Source organism: Ornithodoros turicata, chromosome 9 (assembly GCF_037126465.1).
Source record: "Ornithodoros turicata isolate Travis chromosome 9, ASM3712646v1, whole genome shotgun sequence".
In the NCBI taxonomy this organism is placed as follows: Eukaryota; Metazoa; Arthropoda; class Arachnida; order Ixodida; family Argasidae; genus Ornithodoros; species Ornithodoros turicata.
This window is the reverse complement of record NC_088209.1, coordinates 9,036,764-9,060,250: the sequence shown is the minus strand read 5'-3', so window position 1 is coordinate 9,060,250 and position 23,487 is coordinate 9,036,764. Positions and strand designations below refer to the sequence as shown.

The 23,487-nt window shown below is 45.2% G+C and overlaps 1 protein-coding gene across 2 annotated transcripts in view; it reads left to right on the top strand.

Moving 5' to 3' along the window:
* The first annotated feature begins 16,967 nt into the window (after nt 1-16,967).
* Nucleotides 16,968-23,487, top strand: part of LOC135369277 (balbiani ring protein 3-like) — a 43,735-nt gene continuing 37,215 nt past the window's right edge. Inside the window, exons 1-3 of one of the 2 annotated variants that reach the window (XM_064602884.1) lie at nt 16,968-17,095; nt 19,998-20,043; nt 22,013-22,030. In XM_064602884.1, the coding sequence (XP_064458954.1) occupies nt 17,006-17,095; nt 19,998-20,043; nt 22,013-22,030 (154 nt within the window). In that variant the 5' untranslated portion in view covers nt 16,968-17,005. The remainder of the gene's footprint in view (nt 17,096-19,997; nt 20,044-22,012; nt 22,031-23,487) is intronic. The other variant, XM_064602885.1, reaches the window with a different exon arrangement.

Genomic DNA, 23,487 nt, shown 5'->3' with positions numbered 1-23,487 from the left:
TACTACATCATCCCCCTGGGAAAGGAAAAAAAATGCTGCAAGTAGTATACGACATATGTTAAACTACGGCACTGAGAGTTAGCAACCTGGACCCCTGCCCCTGAGCCCTTCGCGTATTTTTCCCTGCACGGCGCGTGTGCGGAGGGTTGTCCGCGCGCTTATAACATGCAGAGACATGCGAAAGAAGGGTCATACACAAAAAGTACGAGTGAAAATATATTTATTAATGCCAATCAAGTTGAGATATATTTATTAAAGCCAACGGTGCTGGGAATTGTGCCAATTGTGATGCCGATCAGGTGAAGGAGAAAAACCCAGTCGAAAAACCTTCACGACCTGTAACAGAAGAAACACAAGACAGTACATGTGAATAATACACAAATTTATTAACGATATCCAGTCCTTACATTCTGAAAGAAAACATAAAATCAACATTCATCAAACTGCTTACCAATTGATCACTTATGGAGCCCCACACCAACGACCTGAAAGATGACTTATCTTTATATGACACTATATTCGCATTCAATAATACATACAATATTGCGGCCACACGGGATAATCTGGAAAAGATACACTTAATATCATCACACCGCCATTATAGCAACAATAATCTCGATTAATATTCTACTTTCAATAATACATACACTGAGGTGGTGGACCCCAAGCGTCTGGAAGAGAATGTCATTTATTATCATAATCGTTTCCTATAACTTTTACTCACATTCCTGGTGATGCGGTCGTTCTTCTCTGTTGTCTAAAAAAGATACATGCAATTAGTAATAACTAAACTTAGTCATATGTTAGTACATACAAGACCAATCGGTAGCTCCAACAAAATCGTCTGAAATGGAAGTCATATATTAAAGTCAAAATTAAACAAATTTATTACATACATCTTGACGGGGTGATTCATGATCTGAAACAAGAAATAAAATTTGAACACTTAATTTTTTCATATTCATTATAATTCCTTACCTGTTATGACTCCGTGTGAAGGAGAAAACCCCAGCCAAAAAATCTGAAGCAGAAGAAACACAATACAATACACATAACAAAGAATATACTTATTACAGGTACGATACAATAGCATTGAATAGGTATCACAGATCAAACACAATATTTTTTTATTAACTGTAATCACACAAGTTTTCAATGAATCAGAATTAAAGTGATAACACATTTAATCAAAGAAGATATTCTTAATCAATACGATTACAATCAAAATTACAAGTTTTATTATAAAAGCCTGAGACGTGAGAACCTGAGAGATGTAAGTAATTTCGAGCACAATATGGAAGCTAACTTTAATATTCCAACATGACACAAATTTAATTAATCAGTTTCTTATGAAGTGAATAGCGCAGACATAAGGAAATAATTCGAATCAACACATAGCATTAATATAAAACCAATCATCCATCATGTAGGGAAATAATAGCTACACCATATCAAAACGAGAAACGATCACCACATTTAATCAAAGAAGATATTCTTAATCAATATGATTATAAACGAAAATTATAAGTTGTGTTATAAAAAGTCTAATATTCCTATACGTAAGGATCATCAGTGCAATAGCGGGAAGTTCTGATAGTTGTATGTAATTAACTGTGAACAGCAGAGACCCTGGAAGACTATATGGGACACGAACACAAGAGGAAATAAAATCTATACCATTACAAAGAAGTTATTCTTAATCAAAACAACATAGTAATCTATCTTTCAGAAAATAAGAAGAAAAAAAATCGAACTCATCAGAAAATAGATATGTTAAAAATGAACTTCACCACATAGCACGCTCCTAGCCAACAACCAGATCTGATGATATCTGCCCTGATTTGTTGAAGACGGCTGCCAATAGATGTATGGAAGACCACGGAACACGAACGACACGAACACATGAGGAAATAAAATCTATACCACTACAAAGAAGATATTCCTAATCAAAACAATAGAGTAATCTATCTTCCAGAAAATCAGAAGAAAAAATATCAAACTCATCAGAAAATGGATATGTTAAAAATGAGCTTCACCACATAGCACGCTCCTAGCCAACAACCAGATCTGATGATATCTGCCCTGATTTGTTGAAGACGGCTGCCAATAGATGTATGGAAGACCACGGAACACGAACGACACGAACACATGAGGAAATAAAATCTATACCACTACAAAGAAGATATTCCTAATCAAAACAACAGAGTAATCTATCTTTCAGAAAATAAGAAGAAAAAATATCAAACTCATCAGAAAATAGATATGTTAAAAATGAACTTCACCACATAGCACGCTCCTAGCCAACAACCAGATCTGATGATATCTGCCCTGATTTGTTGAAGACGGCTGCCAATAGATGTATGGAAGACCACGGAACACGAACGACACGAACACATGAGGAAATAAAATCTATACCACTACAAAGAAGATATTCCTAATCAAAACAACAGAGTAATCTATCTTTCAGAAAATCAGAAGAAAAAATATCAAACTCATCAGAAAATAGATATGTTAAAAATGAACTTCACCACATAGCACGCTCCTAGCCAACAACCAGATCTGATGATATCTATGATATCTACCCTGATTTGTTGAAGACGGCTGCCAATAGGTGTATGGAAGACCACGGAACACGAACGACAAGAACGACACGAACACAAGAGGAAATAAAATCTATACCATTACAAAGAAGTTATTCTTAATCAAAACAACAGAGTAATCTATCTTTCAGAAAATCAGAAAGAAAAAAATCAAACTCATCAGAAAATAGATATGTTAAAAATGAACTTCACCACATAGCACGCTCCTAGCCAACAACCAGATCTGATGATATCTATGATATCTACCCTGATTTGTTGAAGACGGCTGCAAATAGGTGTATGGAAGACCACGGAACACGAACGACAAGAACGACACGAACACAAGAGGAAATAAAATCTATACCATTACAAAGAAGTTATTCTTAATCAAAACAACAGAGTAATCTATCTTTCAGAAAATCAGAAAGAAAAAAATCAAACTCATCAGAAAATAGATATGTTAAAAATGAACTTCACCACATAGCACGCTCCTAGCCAACAACCAGATCTGATGATATCTGCCCTGATTTGTTGAAGACGGCTGCCAATAGATGTATGGAAGACCACGGAACACGAACGACACGAACACATGAGGAAATAAAATCTATACCACTACAAAGAAGATATTCCTAATCAAAACAACAGAGTAATCTATCTTTCAGAAAATCAGAAAGAAAAAAATCAAACTCATCAGAAAATAGATATGTTAAAAATGAACTTCACCACATAGCACGCTCCTAGCCAACAACCAGATCTGATGATATCTATGATATCTACCCTGATTTGTTGAAGACGGCTGCCAATAGGTGTATGGAAGACCACGGAACACGAACGACAAGAACGACACGAACACAAGAGGAAATAAAATCTATACCATTACAAAGAAGTTATTCTTAATCAAAACAACAGAGTAATCTATCTTTCAGAAAATCAGAAAGAAAAAAATCAAACTCATCAGAAAATAGATATGTTAAAAATGAACTTCACCACATAGCACGCTCCTAGCCAACAACCAGATCTGATGATATCTATGATATCTACCCTGATTTGTTGAAGACGGCTGCCAATAGGTGTATGGAAGACCACGGAACACGAACGACAAGAACGACACGAACACAAGAGGAAATAAAATCTATACCATTACAAAGAAGTTATTCTTAATCAAAACAACAGAGTAATCTATCTTTCAGAAAATCAGAAAGAAAAAAATCAAACTCATCAGAAAATAGATATGTTAAAAATGAACTTCACCACATAGCACGCTCCTAGCCAACAACCAGATCTGATGATATCTGCCCTGATTTGTTGAAGACGGCTGCCAATAGATGTATGGAAGACCACGGAACACGAACGACACGAACACATGAGGAAATAAAATCTATACCACTACAAAGAAGATATTCCTAATCAAAACAACAGAGTAATCTATCTTTCAGAAAATCAGAAGAAAAAATATCAAACTCATCAGAAAATAGATATGTTAAAAATGAACTTCACCACATAGCACGCTCCTAGCCAACAACCAGATCTGATGATATCTATGATATCTACCCTGATTTGTTGAAGACGGCTGCCAATAGGTGTATGGAAGACCACGGAACACGAACGACAAGAACGACACGAACACAAGAGGAAATAAAATCTATACCATTACAAAGAAGTTATTCTTAATCAAAACAACAGAGTAATCTATCTTTCAGAAAATCAGAAAGAAAAAAATCAAACTCATCAGAAAATAGATATGTTAAAAATGAACTTCACCACATAGCACGCTCCTAGCCAACAACCAGATCTGATGATATCTGCCCTGATTTGTTGAAGACGGCTGCCAATAGATGCATGGAAGACCACGGAACACGAACGACACGAACACATGAGGAAATAAAATCTATACCACTACAAAGAAGATATTCCTAATCAAAGCAACAGAGTGATCTATCTTTCAGAACATCAGAAGAAAAAAAATCAAACTCATCAGAAAATAGATATGTTAACTAGATATGATAGATAAATAGATAAGATGTAGATAGATATGTTAGTCGGTCCAGAATAAAGTGCGCTCAAGCAGCCTCAGAATTTCCTCCTCTCCCACGCGGAAACTACTCCACCCACGAGCGTCGCACGTGGCGCGATTTGCGTGGTTTGAGCTGTCCTCTAACATATATTTTTTTCTGGGCGAATTAAAAAATACGACTTTCACACGTTGTTCGATTTAAAATGAAACTACCCAGTACTGCATGAACGGCACCTTAAAGCCTACTAGTCCAATATATGAAAACACTCCTGAATTATGCATTTATATGCAGTTAAAAGCCACTCCATATTGGATATAGGACAGTACTAAGATGGGCAAAAGCATATAAAGAAAAAAGTATTGCATGAAAATTTTGCCTAACGTACAAACTCGTATTAGTGGGACATACAAACACACCAGCCACATATCTCTTTGGTGCGTTCCAGTATGTTTACTTTACTTAGAGACAATTACTTTACTTAGAGAGAGAGTTTTTCAACCTCGAATGTCTACTCTTTATTCTCCCTGCTTAAGTTTGCGACAATATATGTTTGAATGCAGCCCAAATGAAAACAATGTGATCCGTCTGATCAAAGAAGTTTCCCAGTGCTACAGCAGTATAGGACTGTACCACCTTGCCAAGGAATATACAGAGAAGGTGACAGCCAGGCCACATCTGCGAAAGAGATTGTCAAGGCTGATCATATTCAACGACCAGTAATGCACTCTGCCCACTTACCTGGTTGACTGCTTCAAACTTGCTGTTGCAACTGGACTTGTGATACTTTGATGTTGGAGCTTTCACCACAAGACCTTGCTACTTAGCCTTTTTATGACTTATTCACTCTACCTCTAGTCATTTTGAACTGTCTTTACCGCCATTTACTTCCCCAGTGTACATATTTCTAGTCGATATGTTTTTACCGTCATATAGCCTTTATATCACATAATATCATTCTATAGTCCTTTGGAAGTGCCTTAGTGCCGTTCGGCATTTCGTGTCATAACTAGTCATATCTAAACTTCCTGTGCAAAGCATAATGTTTATACCCAAGCATATTAAGGTGGTTACATAAACAAACGTGCCAAACATTCCCTGGCATTCCACACCCCCGAGCAGAAAGGAAATGGGAGAAACACGAGAAGCAACACGCTGCACACGCTGACAGACGACAAAGGGAACGTAACACAACAAATACAACAACACACAAAACCAGCAAATCACATAATCGAAGTTCAACGCGTATGCGCATGCCCAGCCCTTGAGTCCGCCATCTTTGAGTGGAAAACATCGCTATGAACCCACCTGCGGGAGACTGTCATGTTCATTGTGGGGAGATAATCGGTTTCAAGGTTACGCCATAGAGGGTTACGCGGACGTTTGAGGTCTGGTAACGAGTACAATGCGCTTTCACTCTTTCCGCATTCTTCTTCCAATCTTCTCTTGCTACTTTCCCACGCAACGTGCCAGTCCGAAAAGCGCGTCACCATTATTGGGGGGAAAGACACGACGTTCGACATTCCGTCGCCAGGGGCGACGCGAATATGGAAATGGTCTATTGGAACGACACGATCTCACACGAGTACAAAATAGACATGAAATAACATGTATGTGACGGCATTTCACACAAAAAACGTAAGGAATCCAATCACGAAGGATTTCTGCAGCGATCTGTGGCAAAATTTTAGGGGAGACTCTTTTCGGCTGTAGTTCGAGTCACACCGGCTCCGCCTCATGGCGTGCGTCATATGTCACGTGAGGAGGGACAGAGAGAGCAAGGGAGAGGCGGGAATAGCAAAGGCGGGGTGGTAAGATTGGTATGTGCATGGCGGCAGAACTGTTTACAAGTAGGGCAATTTATGCGATTTTTTGGGAGTTCTAACTTCAGCCCGTCAGACTGAGAACACGTTGAAACAGTCAGCACGTCATGAAATATTATTTACGCTGTTGCCTGTGTCCTGCTGTCCGAGGCGTGTTACCCCATTACGGCTTCTCGAATTCAGCATTATGTATTCGATGCACGGCGATTTTCACATTTATCTTACTTCACAAAATAGTAAGATTATCATGGCTATGTGTAACTTTTGTACGTGTAACGTGTTTACTCTCATATTAGCCTCTGTGAAGTAGGGTAGGGTCCTGAGGCTACCAGGGGTAAACACCGCACATCATCATAACTTCACTATCATTTATGATTGTTGTTGTACGTGCTTCCGAATTTCGAGATATAGATATTAACAAGAACATACAGAGTCACAGATACAATAATCACGTGTATATTGCTCTCAGTCTATTATTTTGCTCATTTATTTTATTTTATGTTTCCAGCGATTTGAGCACACATTTGAATCACACATCACAGACACAACTGCTTGCTCACACCTGTCGCACTTACTCTAAATTGTGTTATACTGCAGTTGTCCGGGTGTTAAGGTGACGTGACAGAAGACGAAAGTTCAGGGAGTTCAGAACAGTCCTCTTGCGATTTGTAGTTGTTGATCGCAAAATTTTCCGAAGTTCAGCAGCAGGCACTTGTGTTGCCGTTCGGCAAACACTGATCCCCATCTTGCGTTTCCTCCCCTTTTTTATTTGGTCTAATATATCTCCCCACCCATCTTGCCCGCGAAGACTGGTGAACGAGTTACTCTTCTTCTTGCAATCTGGAATGATATGCTTGGTTTAATAAACGAACAAAAGCTTTCCTTGCCGTATGAATTATTTTGAGTGACAAACACCCAGCGCTGTCACGGGTCGGCTTTCCTATTTTGCCCGGGGAAGCGGTGAAACTTCAGACACTTCCCCGTTTCGCTCGGGAGGAAGAACCCCCTGAATGCACTCAGTGTAGCGAACCTCTGTCGGTTTTACGCAAACTCATCTCATGTCCATCCAGCAAGGCTATGCAGTAGTGCGCGTAAAACACATTTACCTTATGAAACTACGAGCACATGTCCACATTCCACATCTCTCCGCAGCTAGAAGAATCCCCAGCGCGCGGGCAGAAGCGACCTTCTCACGTGACATATGACGTTCGCCCAGAGGCGGAGCCCGTGTGACTCGAACTACAGCCGAAAAGAATCTCTCAATTTTAGCGAAGCAGCAAGGGAAGCGCTCACAAACAGCAAAACTTGCCACAGCCTCTACATGCATTCCAATGGGCTGTAATGGCTCTTTTGAGCACCGCAATATGGCGGCCGGTTGGCGTACCCTTTCCCGCGATACCCTCACCCATCCGCTATCCAGCCTTTATACATAGAGATCAGTGGCTTTGCCCTTCTTCTCGAAAGGTCAGTATCTTGCATATATATATGAGTACTTATAAAGTATTTACAAAATGAATACTGAAAAACTGGTATTTAAATATAATTATAAATACATATTTTCCAAGTCTGTATGTTTAAATACAATGTAAATACGCGTGTTTACATTTTAAATAATATCTGAATTACGGTGTATTTAAATAGCGCCCATCCCTGTCTGAAGGTTAGGTTGTCAGTCATTCTGCGTTCTGCGGATTCCTCATGCTGGTATCTTCTTGTGTGACATCGACGTCATGGTATTTAGACGGCTGAAGGCTGCGCTGTTTTATTGTGTGTTCTTAAAATCTGTTGTGGTTCGCTGGTAAAGACGCTGCAGCACTGGTTACCAGCCCCCCACAGCTCTCGCAAAATCTGTATCAAAATGCGTGTTACTGCGCACGGAGGAATCCGTGCCTCTCTATTGGTCGGACGCCACAAGCGTGTCCGGATTGGTTGCCGGAATTTAAAAAACGGCACTTCGCGCTTCCTCGCCTGCGTGCGGCGTACTCCCTCGGCGGTTTCATTTGAAATTTGAACGGTGGACGCCGGGTCGGCGGTATCTTTCGTTGGGAGGCAAGTGCGTTCTTACTTGGGACAGTCTTATCAGTGTATTATGGGTGTCTTTGATGGTGTTTTTTTTATTATTACTTTTTTGACACATGCTTTAAACAACATAACTGCATAATCCATACGGATCATAGCCTAAGGCTAGTACGATCCGGTAAAGAGAGAAAAAATACAGTAACAATGTTCAACAGCAGCAACAGTCAAATGTCAGTGCCAAGCTACCGACATCCAGTCGACAGCAAACATAAAAACGTAATCATACCAACTAACACTTATAGCAAGAAACAGTAATACTAACACTTATTCAGTAGCAACCTTCGCACAGCTAATTTTAAATTGTTGGACATTATAACATATAGAGGCAGAGAGTTCCACTTGATAACTCCTTGGTGTCGCAGAAGACGCTTACCATATATATTCGAGAACTGCGCAACATTAAAGTGGTGTTCCAACATAGCACGGCTCGTGCGTGTAACAGATATAAGCCTTACTCCAGCAACAGCTCCCTCATTCATAATGCAATTTTTTATCATCAATACAGTTCTCTCAAAGCATAAAAGATTAAATGGCAGAATGCCTAATGGTTGATACAGACTAGAACAAGAGATCCTCGGATATGTATTGGATATAATACGGACTGCACGATTTTGTAGAACTTCAACTGGGTTCAGATAAGACTGATAGGTATGCCCCCATGACTCTACACAGTATAACAAATGACATTGAAAAATTACAAAATATAAAGTTCTGAGAATAGGAACTGAGAGTACCTGTCGCGCCCTGAATAGTGCGCCATTTGCCCGTGCAAGCTTAGAACATATATACGAAATATGTGGCTTCCAGTGCAAATGAGAGTCTAGGATGACACCAAGGTATTTAATGCTATTAACACAGTCTATGTTTGCCCCTTTGATTTGTATTTTAAAATTCGACAATCTAACAGCTTTACGATACGAACTAAAGACCATATATTTAGTTTTTGTAAGATTTAATGTTAATCAATTTGCCTCTAACCACTCTAGTAGGTGTGGGACAACACAATGAATTTTGGCTTGAATGTCGTCAATACACGAACCCTTAAAAAGCAGAACGGTGTCGTCAGCATACATAATGCTATCAGTGTTTACCGCGGTCGAAAAATCATTTACGTAAAGAAGAAAAAAGATCGGCCCTAGGGCAGATCCTTGAGGGACTCCCATATGGACTGGTAACGCATGGGAGCGACACCCATCTACCGACACTGTTGTACTGTACCGACTGTTGTACCGACACATCTGTTGTACTGTTTCTCGACACAAGCATCGGTCTACGAACAGCCAATCGGATTTCAAACTGAAGTGTTGTGGTGAATTCTGTCTAGATGAACATGTTCGAGCGCCGTCAGATCTGCATCGCGGTGACAAGAAAGTGGGATTCATGAAGCAGCAGCATTTTATGTTTGACGTGTAGCAGGCAAGGACATGATGATCAAGAGATTGTGCGCAAGTATGTGACAGTTGTTCGTTGCTGGGAATAAGCTGTGTCGATATGCGTGTTTTGCAAGCTTGAACATTGTTCCAGTGTGCTGGAAGCGCTACGCAATGGACTCAGTACTCTCAGTGCATGTACATGCGTCAATCTGCCGATTGTGTCAGTATAATGACTCAAACAAATTTCTGTTCATTACGACACTTTTCACAGTTGTTTGGGAATCACGGAATAACTTTACGGTGTGCATGAAAGCTAGTAGACTTAGAGGTCAGTGGTAGCCGGTACAGGCCAGTATGGAAAGCAGGAGTCAGCAACAGCCAGAACCGGTCGGGCTGCGAGCCCGACGGAAAGATTTCTGATTGGAGGATTGAGGGAGCAATCGCTGCATTCTCATTGGTCGTGTGCCCAGTGTTGTGTGAATTTACCTATACTATGGGCTCTATGGAGAGTTGGTGAGAGCTGTGGTTACCTCTTCAGTTCTTTCAAGGTTTGGACAGCAGAGGAAGGTGAAGAAAAGAACGACATTTTACGTATTACACGCGTGGAGCTTGAGTACAGTATGAAGAATGAAACGCATCAGTTTTTGTAGCGGAATACGGTGGTGCCAGTAGTGCCGGCATTCCCGGCGTTTGGAACACAGTGCGAACGAGAAGATCGCGAATGCCGTAAAAGCGGTGAATGAGTTCCCCGCGGCTTTCGACGATGTAGTGTGAACGTAGCATCCTGAGGTGTAAGGTTGCCGCTAATCTTGATGCCACTTCCAAGTCAGCCACTTGGGGCTTGAATGGGCATGACGCAGTAATCCATATTTTTTGCTGTGCATGGTGTTGCTCGGCTAATTGTAGCGTCTCGGATGGGTTGCCAAAGTGCACATATGTTATTTGAGTCATGAGAGAACTGATGTTCTGAGGCTGGAAGAACATATAGAAAGGTCAAATACACACAAGGCCTCAAAGGCGAGAAGATGTGGGTTCGAGTCCTACAGCTGGCTAATCTTTTCAGTGACTTCCATCTTTCAGCGTTATTTGAGACATTGGTTCGAATTTGAGCCACGACGGGTTGAGAAATATCTTTAGGCTTCATTTGAGACTGCACGAGGTATCTACCATCTGAGACTGCAGGCTGGAGACTTCTAAAGGTATTCCCGAGTGTGGAGGCACCTTCGTCTGACGTGTACAGCGGGGGCTCACGGATGCTTTATTGCGTTCCGATGCCCGGGAACCTCCGTCAATTCCAAGTGGAAAAGAAGGTACGTGTAAAGAAAATAAGATCCCCTGGGAAGTCCAGCACCAACTGCGAACTGGCGCAGAATGGCAGTTCACGCGGAACTTCGCGTGGACACTCCGTCAGGACTATATAGGAATGGCGCTTGAAGAGGTACGGGTCCTGTATACACTGATAGTTCCACAGCTCCCGCACTGTTTGCCAGTTCACCATTTACACTACGTACTGCTGAAGTCACAGGGCATAGGATGTCCTGTCTGTTGCGCAAAGTTTCCTGACGCTATATAGACAGCTGCACCGGTGTCCAATACCACGTAGACGTTGATTCTCTCAACGACTGCTGGCACAGTCATGAGATGTGACCCGTGGTATGTTATGCATACTGGGTGCTCTTGACACACCAGAGGGTCTGATGCCTACAGCACCTGCTGGCCCGTTTCGCTGGTGTTGGCTTATCCGTTGGAAGGGTGCAGTTGTTATTGGCTGCGAGGCTATAGAAAAGGTTGGCTCCGCTCCGATGGCATTGGTTGCTGGAACCATGGGCTGGATGGTGACCACTGTGCCAGGTGTATTCCTCGTGCAGGTTCTATGGTGCACTGGGGGAACTGCCTCATAATGTGACCTGGCCGATGGCACTCCGGCTGGCCTGCTTGGCTTTGTGCTCGGCGTGGAAGGAACCGTTGTGCTGTAGCGGGCCGTGGACAACGACGAAGATGGCCACGCGCCTGGAGCACCTGTCTCAGTTCCACCGGCGCGGCCATGGAGATAGGCCACCGTCATCGCCTCTCCGTGGCATACCATCATCGCCGGTCGGGGCTCATATAGAGGAACAACACCTCCTCTACATTTGGTGACCCGAACTATGAACACCACGTTCGGCGCAATTAGGCCCTTGACCATCCCAAATTTCTGACACCATCGACTACCACTACCACGGTACGCTCTCCCTGGAAGCCACCGCCATTACTCGACTCATTACAACGACATCATGGCCTCTGCTCGCCTCTCGATGAACACGCCGACCGCTTCCGTCTCGCTTCCGTCCCGCTTCCGTCCACGCTTCCGACCCGACCGACCGACCCGCAACGACCCACCGACCCGCACCGCTCGACCGACCGACCCGCAACGACCCGACCGCTCACTGATCATCGCATCCGCCCACCGACCATCGCTTCACGGCTTCCAGGGACCGACCTGCGCTATCCACGGCCTCCAGCACACTAACGACCCACTGCTTCATTTCATGCATCTCCACACTCATCCCCTGCCGGCCGCGACACCAGAGCAACGTGCTCGCCTGCTGGTTTCGGCAGTCGCGGCAGCCGACGCCACGGCACGTTTCAGCCGGCGTCTCGGCAGTCAACACAGCTAACGCAGCCTCACTTCCTGGGACCATACGAGCACTCGCTCACGTGCCGGTTGCGGCACCCCAGACGACTCCAGCGCCCGTCCACGACTTCAACGACTTCGCCCTCATCGACTTCTTTCTGCCAAGTGTGCTTTGCCGTGCCATGGACATGTCCAGCAGTGCGTGTCTTCCACGGTCGCTCTTGCTTCTCCCTCCTGTGTCGACGTGATTCTTCGATATTTCTTGTCGCCGCTCCGCGTCTGAGGGGGGAGCACTGTAGCGGGCCGTGGACAACGACGAAGATGGCCACGCGCCTGGAGCACCTGTCTCAGTTCCACCGGCGCGGCCATGGAGATAGGCCACCGTCATCGCCTCTCCGTGGCATACCACTGCCATTTGGTGACCCGAACAAAGAACACCATGTTCGGCATAATTCGGCCTAGCACCATCCCAAATTTCTGCAAGCCCACCTCCGAAGGTACGGTGCATCGTTCTATACCGAGGAACCGCTGGGCGACGACGTCAATTCACCGCGGCTCCACTCATTGCAACGCACGGCCGCGCAACACCATGGTTCTACCTAGCTCGCTCATCTACTCAGCTCACATCGCCATGGTCTCTCACTATGCGTCACGTCGCCACATGCTTCGCGATGGCACTCCTCGGGCTTTCACCAGCGGCACCTTCACGAGCATCACGCTCCCATACCGGTCGCGGTACGCCGCTGGCGGCTGAATGGTCCCATCCTCATCGTCATGCCATTCCCAAGAACCCTGCCCACCTTGCCTTCCCACCAGGCTTCGATACAGAGTGCTGGCAGCCCATCCAGTGGCGCTCAAGAGGCACCGGGACCAACGTTCCACCGGGGACACGCACGGAGGCCACCGAGTTCTACTCCCGGTCTCCCCGTGCTTCGCGATGGTCCTCCCCGGCACTCTCCTTGGCGACAGTACGAGCTCACCGCTCACGAACCGGTCGCGGTTCTGTCGCTCCATCCTGCATTACGTTCTGCCTACTCTGCTCTCCACTTCGGCCCGCCCCTGGAACCCTCCCGGCCAGCTCTTGTCCGCACCGTTCATCCCGCCACTTCTGCCCACTCAGCACAAGATGCAAGACCAGCCGTCCCTGTTCCACCTGTCGCCCGTCGTCCTCCTCTTCATGTATCGAGGCGGACCCCAACCGCTAGCTCTACACCGCTCCGCGTCTGAGGGGGGGAGTGATGTGGCGGCCCGTGTGTGATGACGAAGACGTGCCTCTGCTGCCACGCGCTACGGCGCTGGCACGGCAGTTCTACCGGCACCGTCCTAGCGTGAGACCACGCACATCTGCCCGCTGGGACAGTGCCAGTGTCTGGTACATCGTTTCGATAGACCTCTACCCGAGAAACGTCATCATGACGTTGGTAAACAGACGGAAACCGAAACAAATCGGAAGATGAGGGCTGGGTTTCACGATTGCGCACTTGTTCGCTGCCTCCTATTGAAAGAAAAGTAGGACAGAAGGTCGCTTCCCTTTCAGGGACCATCGCAATCCCCTCAAGACCATGGCTTTCGGACGCGACCGTGTTCGACCCTACCCTCGAGTGTATAGTTCAGATCTACCAAATTGATGGCGTTGTCGAACACTATGACGTGATTTGTTTATAAACAGGCAGAGGTCTATTGCTGCCGCCAGCGTTCTCACGCTGTCTTGAGCGAGCTCGGGAGTGTTGCAGTGTCTTGACCCATGTTGGCGGTCGGGACCTTTAGCGGGGGGAGTCTTCCCGGGATACACCACGCTGGGAGGGTCTATTGTGAATGTGGAGTCTGCTGCAAATCCTGGCAACGGTTGAGACGGCATGCCGTGCTATGGCACCCGGCCGTACGACGCAATCCCGGTGGCATTCGTGGACTGGTGATTGCGCCCATTTCAGGACTAAGGACACGCATATGGAAGACCTCACTTTTTCAGGGTCTGTCATCAGGGGATTAGCTCTGCTACAAAGTGCGTCATACACGCACATCGAGGGGGGTTCGTCCAGCTGCTGTCGTCGTTCTTGAAGTTGCATGTATGCCAAGCTAGCTCACGTTTGCTCCGTCCTCGTTAGCGCTCGTTCAATGACCATGGTGCACATAAAAAGCCCACGTGGCAGCGATGGCATTCTATATGTGCTGTGTTTGTGTTTGAAGAGACCTTGAGCCTATGTTGGCGCGTCGGTTGAATCAGATACAGATGGAGTAAGGTAGTTTATGTTGAAGACAGTTGAACAATTTTGTGAAGAGCAGTCAGAATAATCACCTAAATTGTACCATAATTCGAATCCCCAAGCCTTTGAGAAATGATCCACAAATTACTGTGGTGCTAGACCAGGTATTTATTCCGCACGAGGCAAAATGACATCAACTTAATATTTTCATCAACTTACCCCACCCTATGAGTAAGTTGAGGACGTCAACAAACTAATACCCGGTTTAAATTTTGTCTTTTGTTTGGGCCAGCCGAAGCGGTCAGCCACGAGTAGTGCACATGAAAACACAGGGCATGCAATGACACAGCATATCATAACGGTAAGGCATATTTTATTAGCCGGGGAGCAGAAATGAGCAAATTGGAAGTCAATGCTCGCGAAAGTTACAGATGGGACCCTATTAGACCACATCTGCAAAACAGCGTCTCACGTCTTTCTAAAAAGCCACGTGCAGAACATCAACACTTTGCTTCGAAGCCGAGACAACGACAGTGCTTCACCCTGGTGTCACATACGAGAAAAAGTTATTGCTAAGAAAATGCCACGCGAGAAACCCAAGCTCAGCGGTCCTCCACTTGCCCCCGTCTTCAAGTAGCCCCACTTGACCCTATACCATTTGTTGGGGCCCGTTCGTTTGTGTAGTGGGACGTTTGTAACGGTGTCGGGAATGCGTTTTTTTGCAATTAACACGTACGCCTGCAACGAGTTAAAGATACCAGCTGAACTCCTAACATCCCTCCCTGTCAAATACTTTGCTTTAAAATCAGGTTATTGCCTTACTTGGTGAGCGGCGCTGTGAAACCAGCGTCATTTTTTCTTCCAGGACTTCAAACACAGTTTTAACACATACGTCCTAGTTCAAATGGGGTGTAAGAAAAGTGTATTGGATGTAAACACGTCTTTGAACACCTCATCTTACTCCGCTGGATTCACACATGCGTTTTTTGAACGCGTTTCGCGTTCGCATCAAACATGTGTCTCGCATCTTCTCGCCAACGATTGATGACTCCAGCAGAAATGCTTCACGATAATTCTAAAATGGATAACGTGATTCACAATGTAAATTTTAAGGAAGAGCGCTGGAAGTGTCAGTACGATCTTGACGTAGTAGCAACAATGAAGCGCGTTTCAAGGATGGCGGCTCGACTATCGGCTGCGCCGCGAATGCTGAGGCGGCGCCGCTTTTGGAACGCATGTGTGAATGAGCCTTTAATGATCAACACCGGACAAAATGTGGCGTATGTCGATTTTACACCTTCAGTAATGCTCTTGTTGAACACCCTTTGGTTCAATCTGCGGGATGGTGAAGGGCGTTTTCTCGTAAGAATACCCCTGTTTTGAGCGGATAAAGATTAAAATGGTTTACTGTCTACGGCATTGGATCACACCCGGTGGCCACACTCTTAAAAATGAACTTCACCACATAGCACGCTCCTAGCCAACCATCAGCCCGAATGACAACGTTCTCGCCTTAGATTTGTTGCAAACGGGAGGAGGAGCCTATTTTGTGCCGTGCATAATGGCCACAAAATAGGCTCCTCCTCCCGTTTTCAGCAAATCAGGGGCGAGAACGTTGTCATTCGGGATGATGGTTGGCTACGAGCGTACTATGTGGTGAAGTTCATTTCTAAGAGTGCAGCCGGTAGACCCAGGGGATATTTTCTCCGCGTTTTCGGTTGTATGTGTTTTTTTCGGGGGGAGTGGCATTTCTTCCAGATCCCTGGAAGGGTACAAAAGTCGGCGACATGGTAAAATGTGTGTGCGGCTCACTTTCCGTTGGCGCCATACAATTATCGTAACATTTATAGTCATCGCCGAAATGCATGTCTGTTTTTCTCTTTTTTTCAGTGTGACACTTGCCCTTCGGTCGAAACGCAGCGGCACAAGCAAAACGCCTACTGGTGGTGGTGGTGCGGGTGAAAAGACCTGCAGTTGTCGGACTCACAGCTAGGTGGGCAACGTCGCGGCTGACGCACCGAGAGAATGTGCGTCCTGGGTCTACTTCTAACGGGAGATGTGCCGATACATGTCTGAAAGCGTCTGTGGGAAAACCCAGGAAAAAAAAAACCAGATAGCACAGTCGGCACCGGGATTCGGACCCGGGTAGCTCCCAGTCTCGACGTGACACGGCTAGCAGGCTAACCACTGAGCCACGGGAGCCGGTCTCTTTGAGATTTATTGCATCGTGCTCGAAATGACAGCAAACGAAAGCTTCCGTGAGATGAAGAAGTGAAAAAAAGAGGGAACAGCCTCGTGCTCCCGCAGACATTTTCAGAGGCATGGCTTCCAAATGGGTTGTGGTAATCGTAGTCTTGTGCACAACTCTTGAGGTCGTTGTTTCTCAAAGGCCGCCGCACTGGAGTCACCAGGTACGTGGAGTACTTTGTGTACACTGTTTGGAATACTCAGCAATTGTTTCTGTGCCATTTCGGTATCCACGGACTTCCTTTTTTTTTTCTTCTCGTGGGGGGGGGGGGGGGGGGTAACGAAGCCTCACCCTCCCAGGACGTCTTTTCCTGGAGACGAACGCTACATACTGCGCGGGTCACTAGAGGGTCATGCTGAAGCATCTGAGAGTATAGTCATTGCCGTAGTAGCGTAGTGATAATTGCGTAGTCATAGTCGCGACGTCAGCTCTGATGGGATCTAAACACTGGTGCTAAACTTCCATTCTGCTGTAGTTCGTTACCGGAACCACTGCCTTTTCAAAATTAGTGAAAGGTAAATATCGCATACACGTGAAACAAGGTCGTACGCTGAATCTAAAAATATAATATTTATAAAGCCGTGTGGTCTAGAGCCTTTTTGTATGCACTTCAACAACACCAACTGAAGCACTTCTAGCGCAGGAGAAACACGGCAACATCCTGTTTAATTTCGTTCCTAATTTGCTCCTGCTCCAAGTAAAAACATATCGTTTACGCACTTCTTTTCTCTGGTTACAAAAACGCAGTGGTCCCGCGGTAACGAACTACGTCCCTTCATTGCTTTCCGTATACCTGTTTCTTGACTGCAGATTGTTATGTGAGCCAGGAAGACCGGGTTGACTACTGGCAGTGAGATGAAAGTACCAAAACATAAGTCGTATACCAGCAGTTATAGAAAAAGAAAACACGAGATTTTAAGCGACGGTAATTAGTTGACTATATTCGTGTTCAAAGTAAGAAGGAAAAAAAGAAGCCTGGTCCGTCAGCTCTGAAACTGCGCCGCAGATGGAATGGCTGGACGAAGAGCGGACACTCTTCCTCCTGCGCCAGATAATGTAATCGATCGTGCTTGCGTACTGGCTGTTAAGATTGGCTGCATGACACTACCAGCGCCACCTAGATACATAAAGCCTGCTCATTACCTCCTCTCTCTCCTTCGCTACGTGGACATATATAGTCAGAATTCGTCTGCTATACTGCGATTCACCGTTCTGCGACTTCAGGAACTCGCAAACGAGTGCAGCTCATCTCAAAACTGCATACCTAAATATTTAGACAAAAAGGGCAAGACGCTTTCAAGAAAATCGGATTTGAGAAAGACTGAGACCGTTTTTGCGCTTTGTTTTCAAGTTTTCTCATTTACACTCTAAAAACTGAACTTCACCGCATAGCACGTCGTGCGCCAACCATTGCGACGAATGATAGGACTATCGCCTCTGATTCGAGGAGAGAGGGAGGCGTACGCCTTTTTGTGTCAATTATCATATATCCAAATTGACACAAAAAGGCGTACGCCCCCTCCGTCTTGGAATCAGGAGCGAAAACCCTTCAATCCCTGCGAACGTCACGTCGAATACACAAATAGCTTGAAAAAATTGAGGTGAGGTGTGGAAAATTTCGAAAAAAATTGAGGTGAGGTGAGGTGAAGAAAATTTGCAAACCATTTGTTGAGGTGAGGTGAGGAAAAATTTTCAAAAATTTTTTAGGTGAGGTTGAGGTGAGGAAAATTTTTCTTCTAGAAAATTGAGGTGAGGGCGAGGCTCGTGAGGACAAACGCCCACCTCTGCTCGGGAGTAAATGCACGGGAGTAAATGAATTTCACAGATTGGAGACTGCATTTCACGCTCTGTTCTAAGAGTCCCAGGAACAAAATTCGCGTGCATGCATGAAAATACTTCGGATCAAACAGTCAACAGTGATGTGTCGAGTGATATAAAATCTTACGACATGCATAAGGCACAATTTGCGAAGAAAGAAGCGCTAACTGTTTCTTACTCTGTGGGAGGGGAAAATTGGTAAGTTGGCTGAGTAATACAGCCTTATGCCATCAAATTGACCACGAGCAGTGGTCACACAGACTTAAAAATGAACTTCACCTCATAGCACGCTCCTAGCCAACCATTATCTCGAATGATATCGTTATCTGCCCCGATTTGTTGAAAACGGGGGGCGTACGCCATTTCTGTGACACTTATGCTGTTCATAATTGTCACAGAAAAGGCGTACGCCCCGTGAAGTTCAGTGACAATTTGCAGTCCTGGGGAGTAAATGTCGGGGTTATGGGCCAAAATGGAGAGTAATTGCATTCTAGGGGACTATAGAAGCTGCAATTACTCCCCAGTTTACTCCTTTTCCTTAGAGTGTAGGTGGCGTTGAACAGGGCCCCATCGCTCTGTAGATCACCTACGCTCGTAGGAGTCAGTCTGACAACACATCTCTTTGCCAGGAACAGTTTCTTCTTACGGTCGCATTCACCCATTCTCTGTAACTGCCCTGTATGTTAACACGGAACACGCATAATAACTGGCCCAACACACAAGGTGCTGCTGCCAAGTTTATGTGTACGATGTACGGCACATAATGCGCGAGTTTCACAGTTTTACATGCCACCTACGCTTCAGAGCACAGCCTATTTCTGAGTATTTAGTTTCAGAACTCTTAACTCTACATGAACAGAGAACATGCGACAATACACAAACATGTACGCACGAAGAATTAACCACAAGGACCACTCATACTGCACACAGCTCAGCTACAACAGGCGCTCTTCTGGGTCCCGCAAGTGGCGCCCCTGGCGGGCGCTCCGCGCGTGCATACGGCACTTCCGCTCCTCGAGGCGCGGACGGAAGTCCCATAGGCGAACGGGCGAGTGTTATGGTCGTGTATTATAGAGATGGTCGTGATGTAGAGTTACTAATCAGTGACTCTACTTTGATGTGATGCCACTGGAACTCGCATCGCATATGCCTGTTTCTAAATATGTAAGGGATTAAAAGGTAACAGCGTGTTTTGTAGACCGCAGTTAGCGATTAACGCTTACAGTACAAGTACATTAACATTACAGTACAAGCATCCACGACGGAGTCTTCTTTCAACGACTGAGGAAGAAGGTATGTTGATCAAATATCCTTCACGGGGATAATATAGTATTATTATCTCGTAAGAATTGTTATTATGTACGCGTGAATCGACGATAATTCGTACAGGATGTACAGGACATACAGGGTGTCTCGAGTAACGTGTCAATAAATTTTATTGGAAGAGAGCAATAAAAGAAAAACGACCGTTACTTTTCTGCTACTTGAGTTACAAACGGGTGCTACATCAAAAGTATCACTCGTTTGCACTAGCTCCACAACCTGTTTCCAGGTTGTGCCGTTCTTGACAATTGGTCCGCAGCTCAGCTCTAGCGCTATGCGCGAACGGAGTGACCAGAGTTATCGGCCCGACTCGAAGAGAAACGGGCCCCGATGTTGAACGAATACAATTGTCACGTGAATTGTCACGAATTGTCACGTCACGCGCTAACCGCGGTTACACGTAACCACCGCCGGACGACTGAACAGACGTCACGCCGCTAACCGCGGTAATGGGAAACCGAGCTGGGAAACCTCGGTTTTGCTATAGGACCCCGCACCAAAAACGTGTTGAGTTAACAGTGCGACATCGATCCGTATAGTGATATTTCAGTGAATACAATTTCCCATCCTCAAGGCACAGATATATATAGTTAGGAAAGGAACATTTTCCTTTGAATTAATAAACCTCTCCTCAACGGAGAACGAAAAGAATAAGCAAAACGCCCCATTCCTTTGAAGTGGGTGACATCATATTGTGGATCTTTGTTTTGACAGCTTCCCTTATTTTTGCCAAGTAATTGATCTGAGGCAGGAACACACGAACAGACAACAAGAATTTTATTGTGAGCGGCTGGATGGGGAGCTTCATCGCCAGGATGATGCGGGGAATGAAATAACAGGTCCCTTCACAATATAAGGAAGGAAGTCTTATGGTATCCAGAAACGTCAAGAGAGCTTCGAGGGCAGAACGTAACGTTGGTGGGCTGGATGTGGTCAGGGGCCAATCAATTTTGTGAGAGAGGGGAAGCGAGAGTCATGCTCGTAAAAGGGGCACTAAAATGCAAAAACAAGTTCACTTCAAATCGCGTTCCACGCTACGTTAATTTGGTACTTGTTACGATAATTCAAAACTTTGATTCCGTTGCGAAGCTACAATAAAAAATATACGGGCCTCTGTTTTGCTTCGGCGCTAAGCAGTGAACGACGTTTCAGCTCGTGCATTGGTGTTTTTAGTCCATGCTGCACGAGCACGCGCCTGCCACGCCATGGAGCGGTCACGGCGAAAAACATAGTGCGCGTTGCGAAGCCGACTGGCGTCGCTGTCCGAAGGACGTGAAAATAAATGTTATCAGTGGAACATCTGCGAGGACTGTTGTAGGCTACAGTTCAGTGAGTCGGAATTGGAAAAATGAATCAGTGCGCATCATGCGGCGCATGATTTGCAGATCGGATTTTGCAGACGAGAGGAACGGGTGTAAAGTTGTGCGTCTTTGCGCAACTATGTACACTGTTCAACAAAACGGAAACGAAACCAGCCGAAGCCTTCGTACTTGTGTATATTTTGTCTAGAGTCTTAATTAATGTTGTTGTTGAATCACGTGCATTTCCCTTGGAATCACAGTGCCTTGAACGTTTTGCTAAAGTATCTGCCTGCTGTTTCATGCGGCCGAGGATTGCGCTCTTACATGCAATAGACGAGTTCAGAAATTCCCAGTGCTCTTTGCGCACGCATGGCATCCTGGGCGCTTGCTGAGCGGGGGAACGAAGAATAATCCTTCACACATTTCGCTTTCGCTGACTTTGACACGTCGTGGACAATGGACCGGTAGGGGTGAAATCGGAACAGTTTGGAGGCCACCCGTTTCTTTCGTATTAGTAAACTCCCACAGTTCAAATCGGCGATAAACACTATGGGATTTTCTCAACTCGTCTATTGCACTGTAATTGTCAGCAATTTATTACCATCATACCTCCATCAATGAAACGCATTTCGTTGCAGATGAAGACATGGCTCCAGGTAAGTGCACATGCAGGTGCAGTATATATGAATGAATGATATTACGGAGTTTTAGAATAGCGGGCTCATGCCACACAAGGGAGCGCTACGTGCGCGACAAATAGCGTTATCACCACTGCGCATGCTCAGAACGTAAACTGAGCTTTTACATTTTTGCCTGGGCTCGCTATTAATTGGAAATTGCGGGGCCAGGCCAAGCTGCCTTCGCGGCTCTGCGTTGCTCTCGCGGCCGACCACAAATAGATCTCTACCCGAGAAACGTCATCATGACGTTGGTAGACAGACTGAAACCGAAACTAATCGAAATGAGGAGGGCTGGGTACCACGAATGAGCATTTGTTCGCTGCCTCCTGTTGAAAGAAAAAACAGTTCGCGTCCCTTTCAGAGACCACCGTATTCACCTCAAGACCGTGACATTCGGGCGCGGTCTTGTTCGCCCCCTAGCTTTGAGCGTAGATCAGCTCTACCAAATTGGTGGCGTTGTCGAACACTATGACGTCATTTGTTTACAAACAGGAAGGGGTCTATTGCGTGAGCATTTTGAAGATTTTTTATCATGCGCGGGATTACGCTGTCGTCTGCTAGACGTATCCAAGTAACTCACAAGAAAACAGCGAGTTGTCTTGCGATAGTATCTGTCTTTGTTACGGACAAGAAAGCGTGTTTAGAAAATAGTAATTCGTCTTTGATTTTTCATTCTTCTTTCGAGTCTTCCATTTTAGCTGTAACGGCGCTGCAAGCGACAGACGCAAGCCAGTAGCAGCTTTACGTCACAGAAACGCTACTCTTTCACTTTCACTTTGTTTATTTCCGTAGAAAGAGGAGGTACAGGAAAAGAAGCGCGATTCCAAGCACAGGGGTGGCATTCTATGTATTGCTCCGTACACTCTAAAAACAGAACTTCACCACATACTCTGGTTCGAAGAGAGAGGTGGGCGGCGCTCGAGTGGAGGGCTGCTGTTGTGGGCGTCGCGTGGCCGGAGGGCTGCGTGCGCGTTTACCGTTCAGCCTGGGCCGCCGACTTTCGTCATTTTTCAGCCTGAGTCGACTTGAATCGTAATTTTTCCAGCTACAACAGGTGTGCAGTTTACATGCAAATGTTATGACTCTGCGTGAATGGGAAAAACTTAGCCAAAAATCTGAAATAGAAGGAACACAATACACGTAACAAAGAATATACTTATTACAGGTACGATACATTAGCATTGAATAGGTATCACAAATCAAACACAATATTTTTATTAACAGTAATCACAAGTTTTCAATTGATCAGAATTGATAGCGCATTTAATCAAAGAAGATATTCTTAATCAATATGATTATAAACAAAATTACAAATTGTATTATAAAACGTCTAATATTCCTATACGTGAGAACCATCAGTGCAATAGCGGGAGGTTCTGATAGTTGTATGCAGTTAAATGTGAACAGCACAGACCCTGGAAGACTATGGGGCA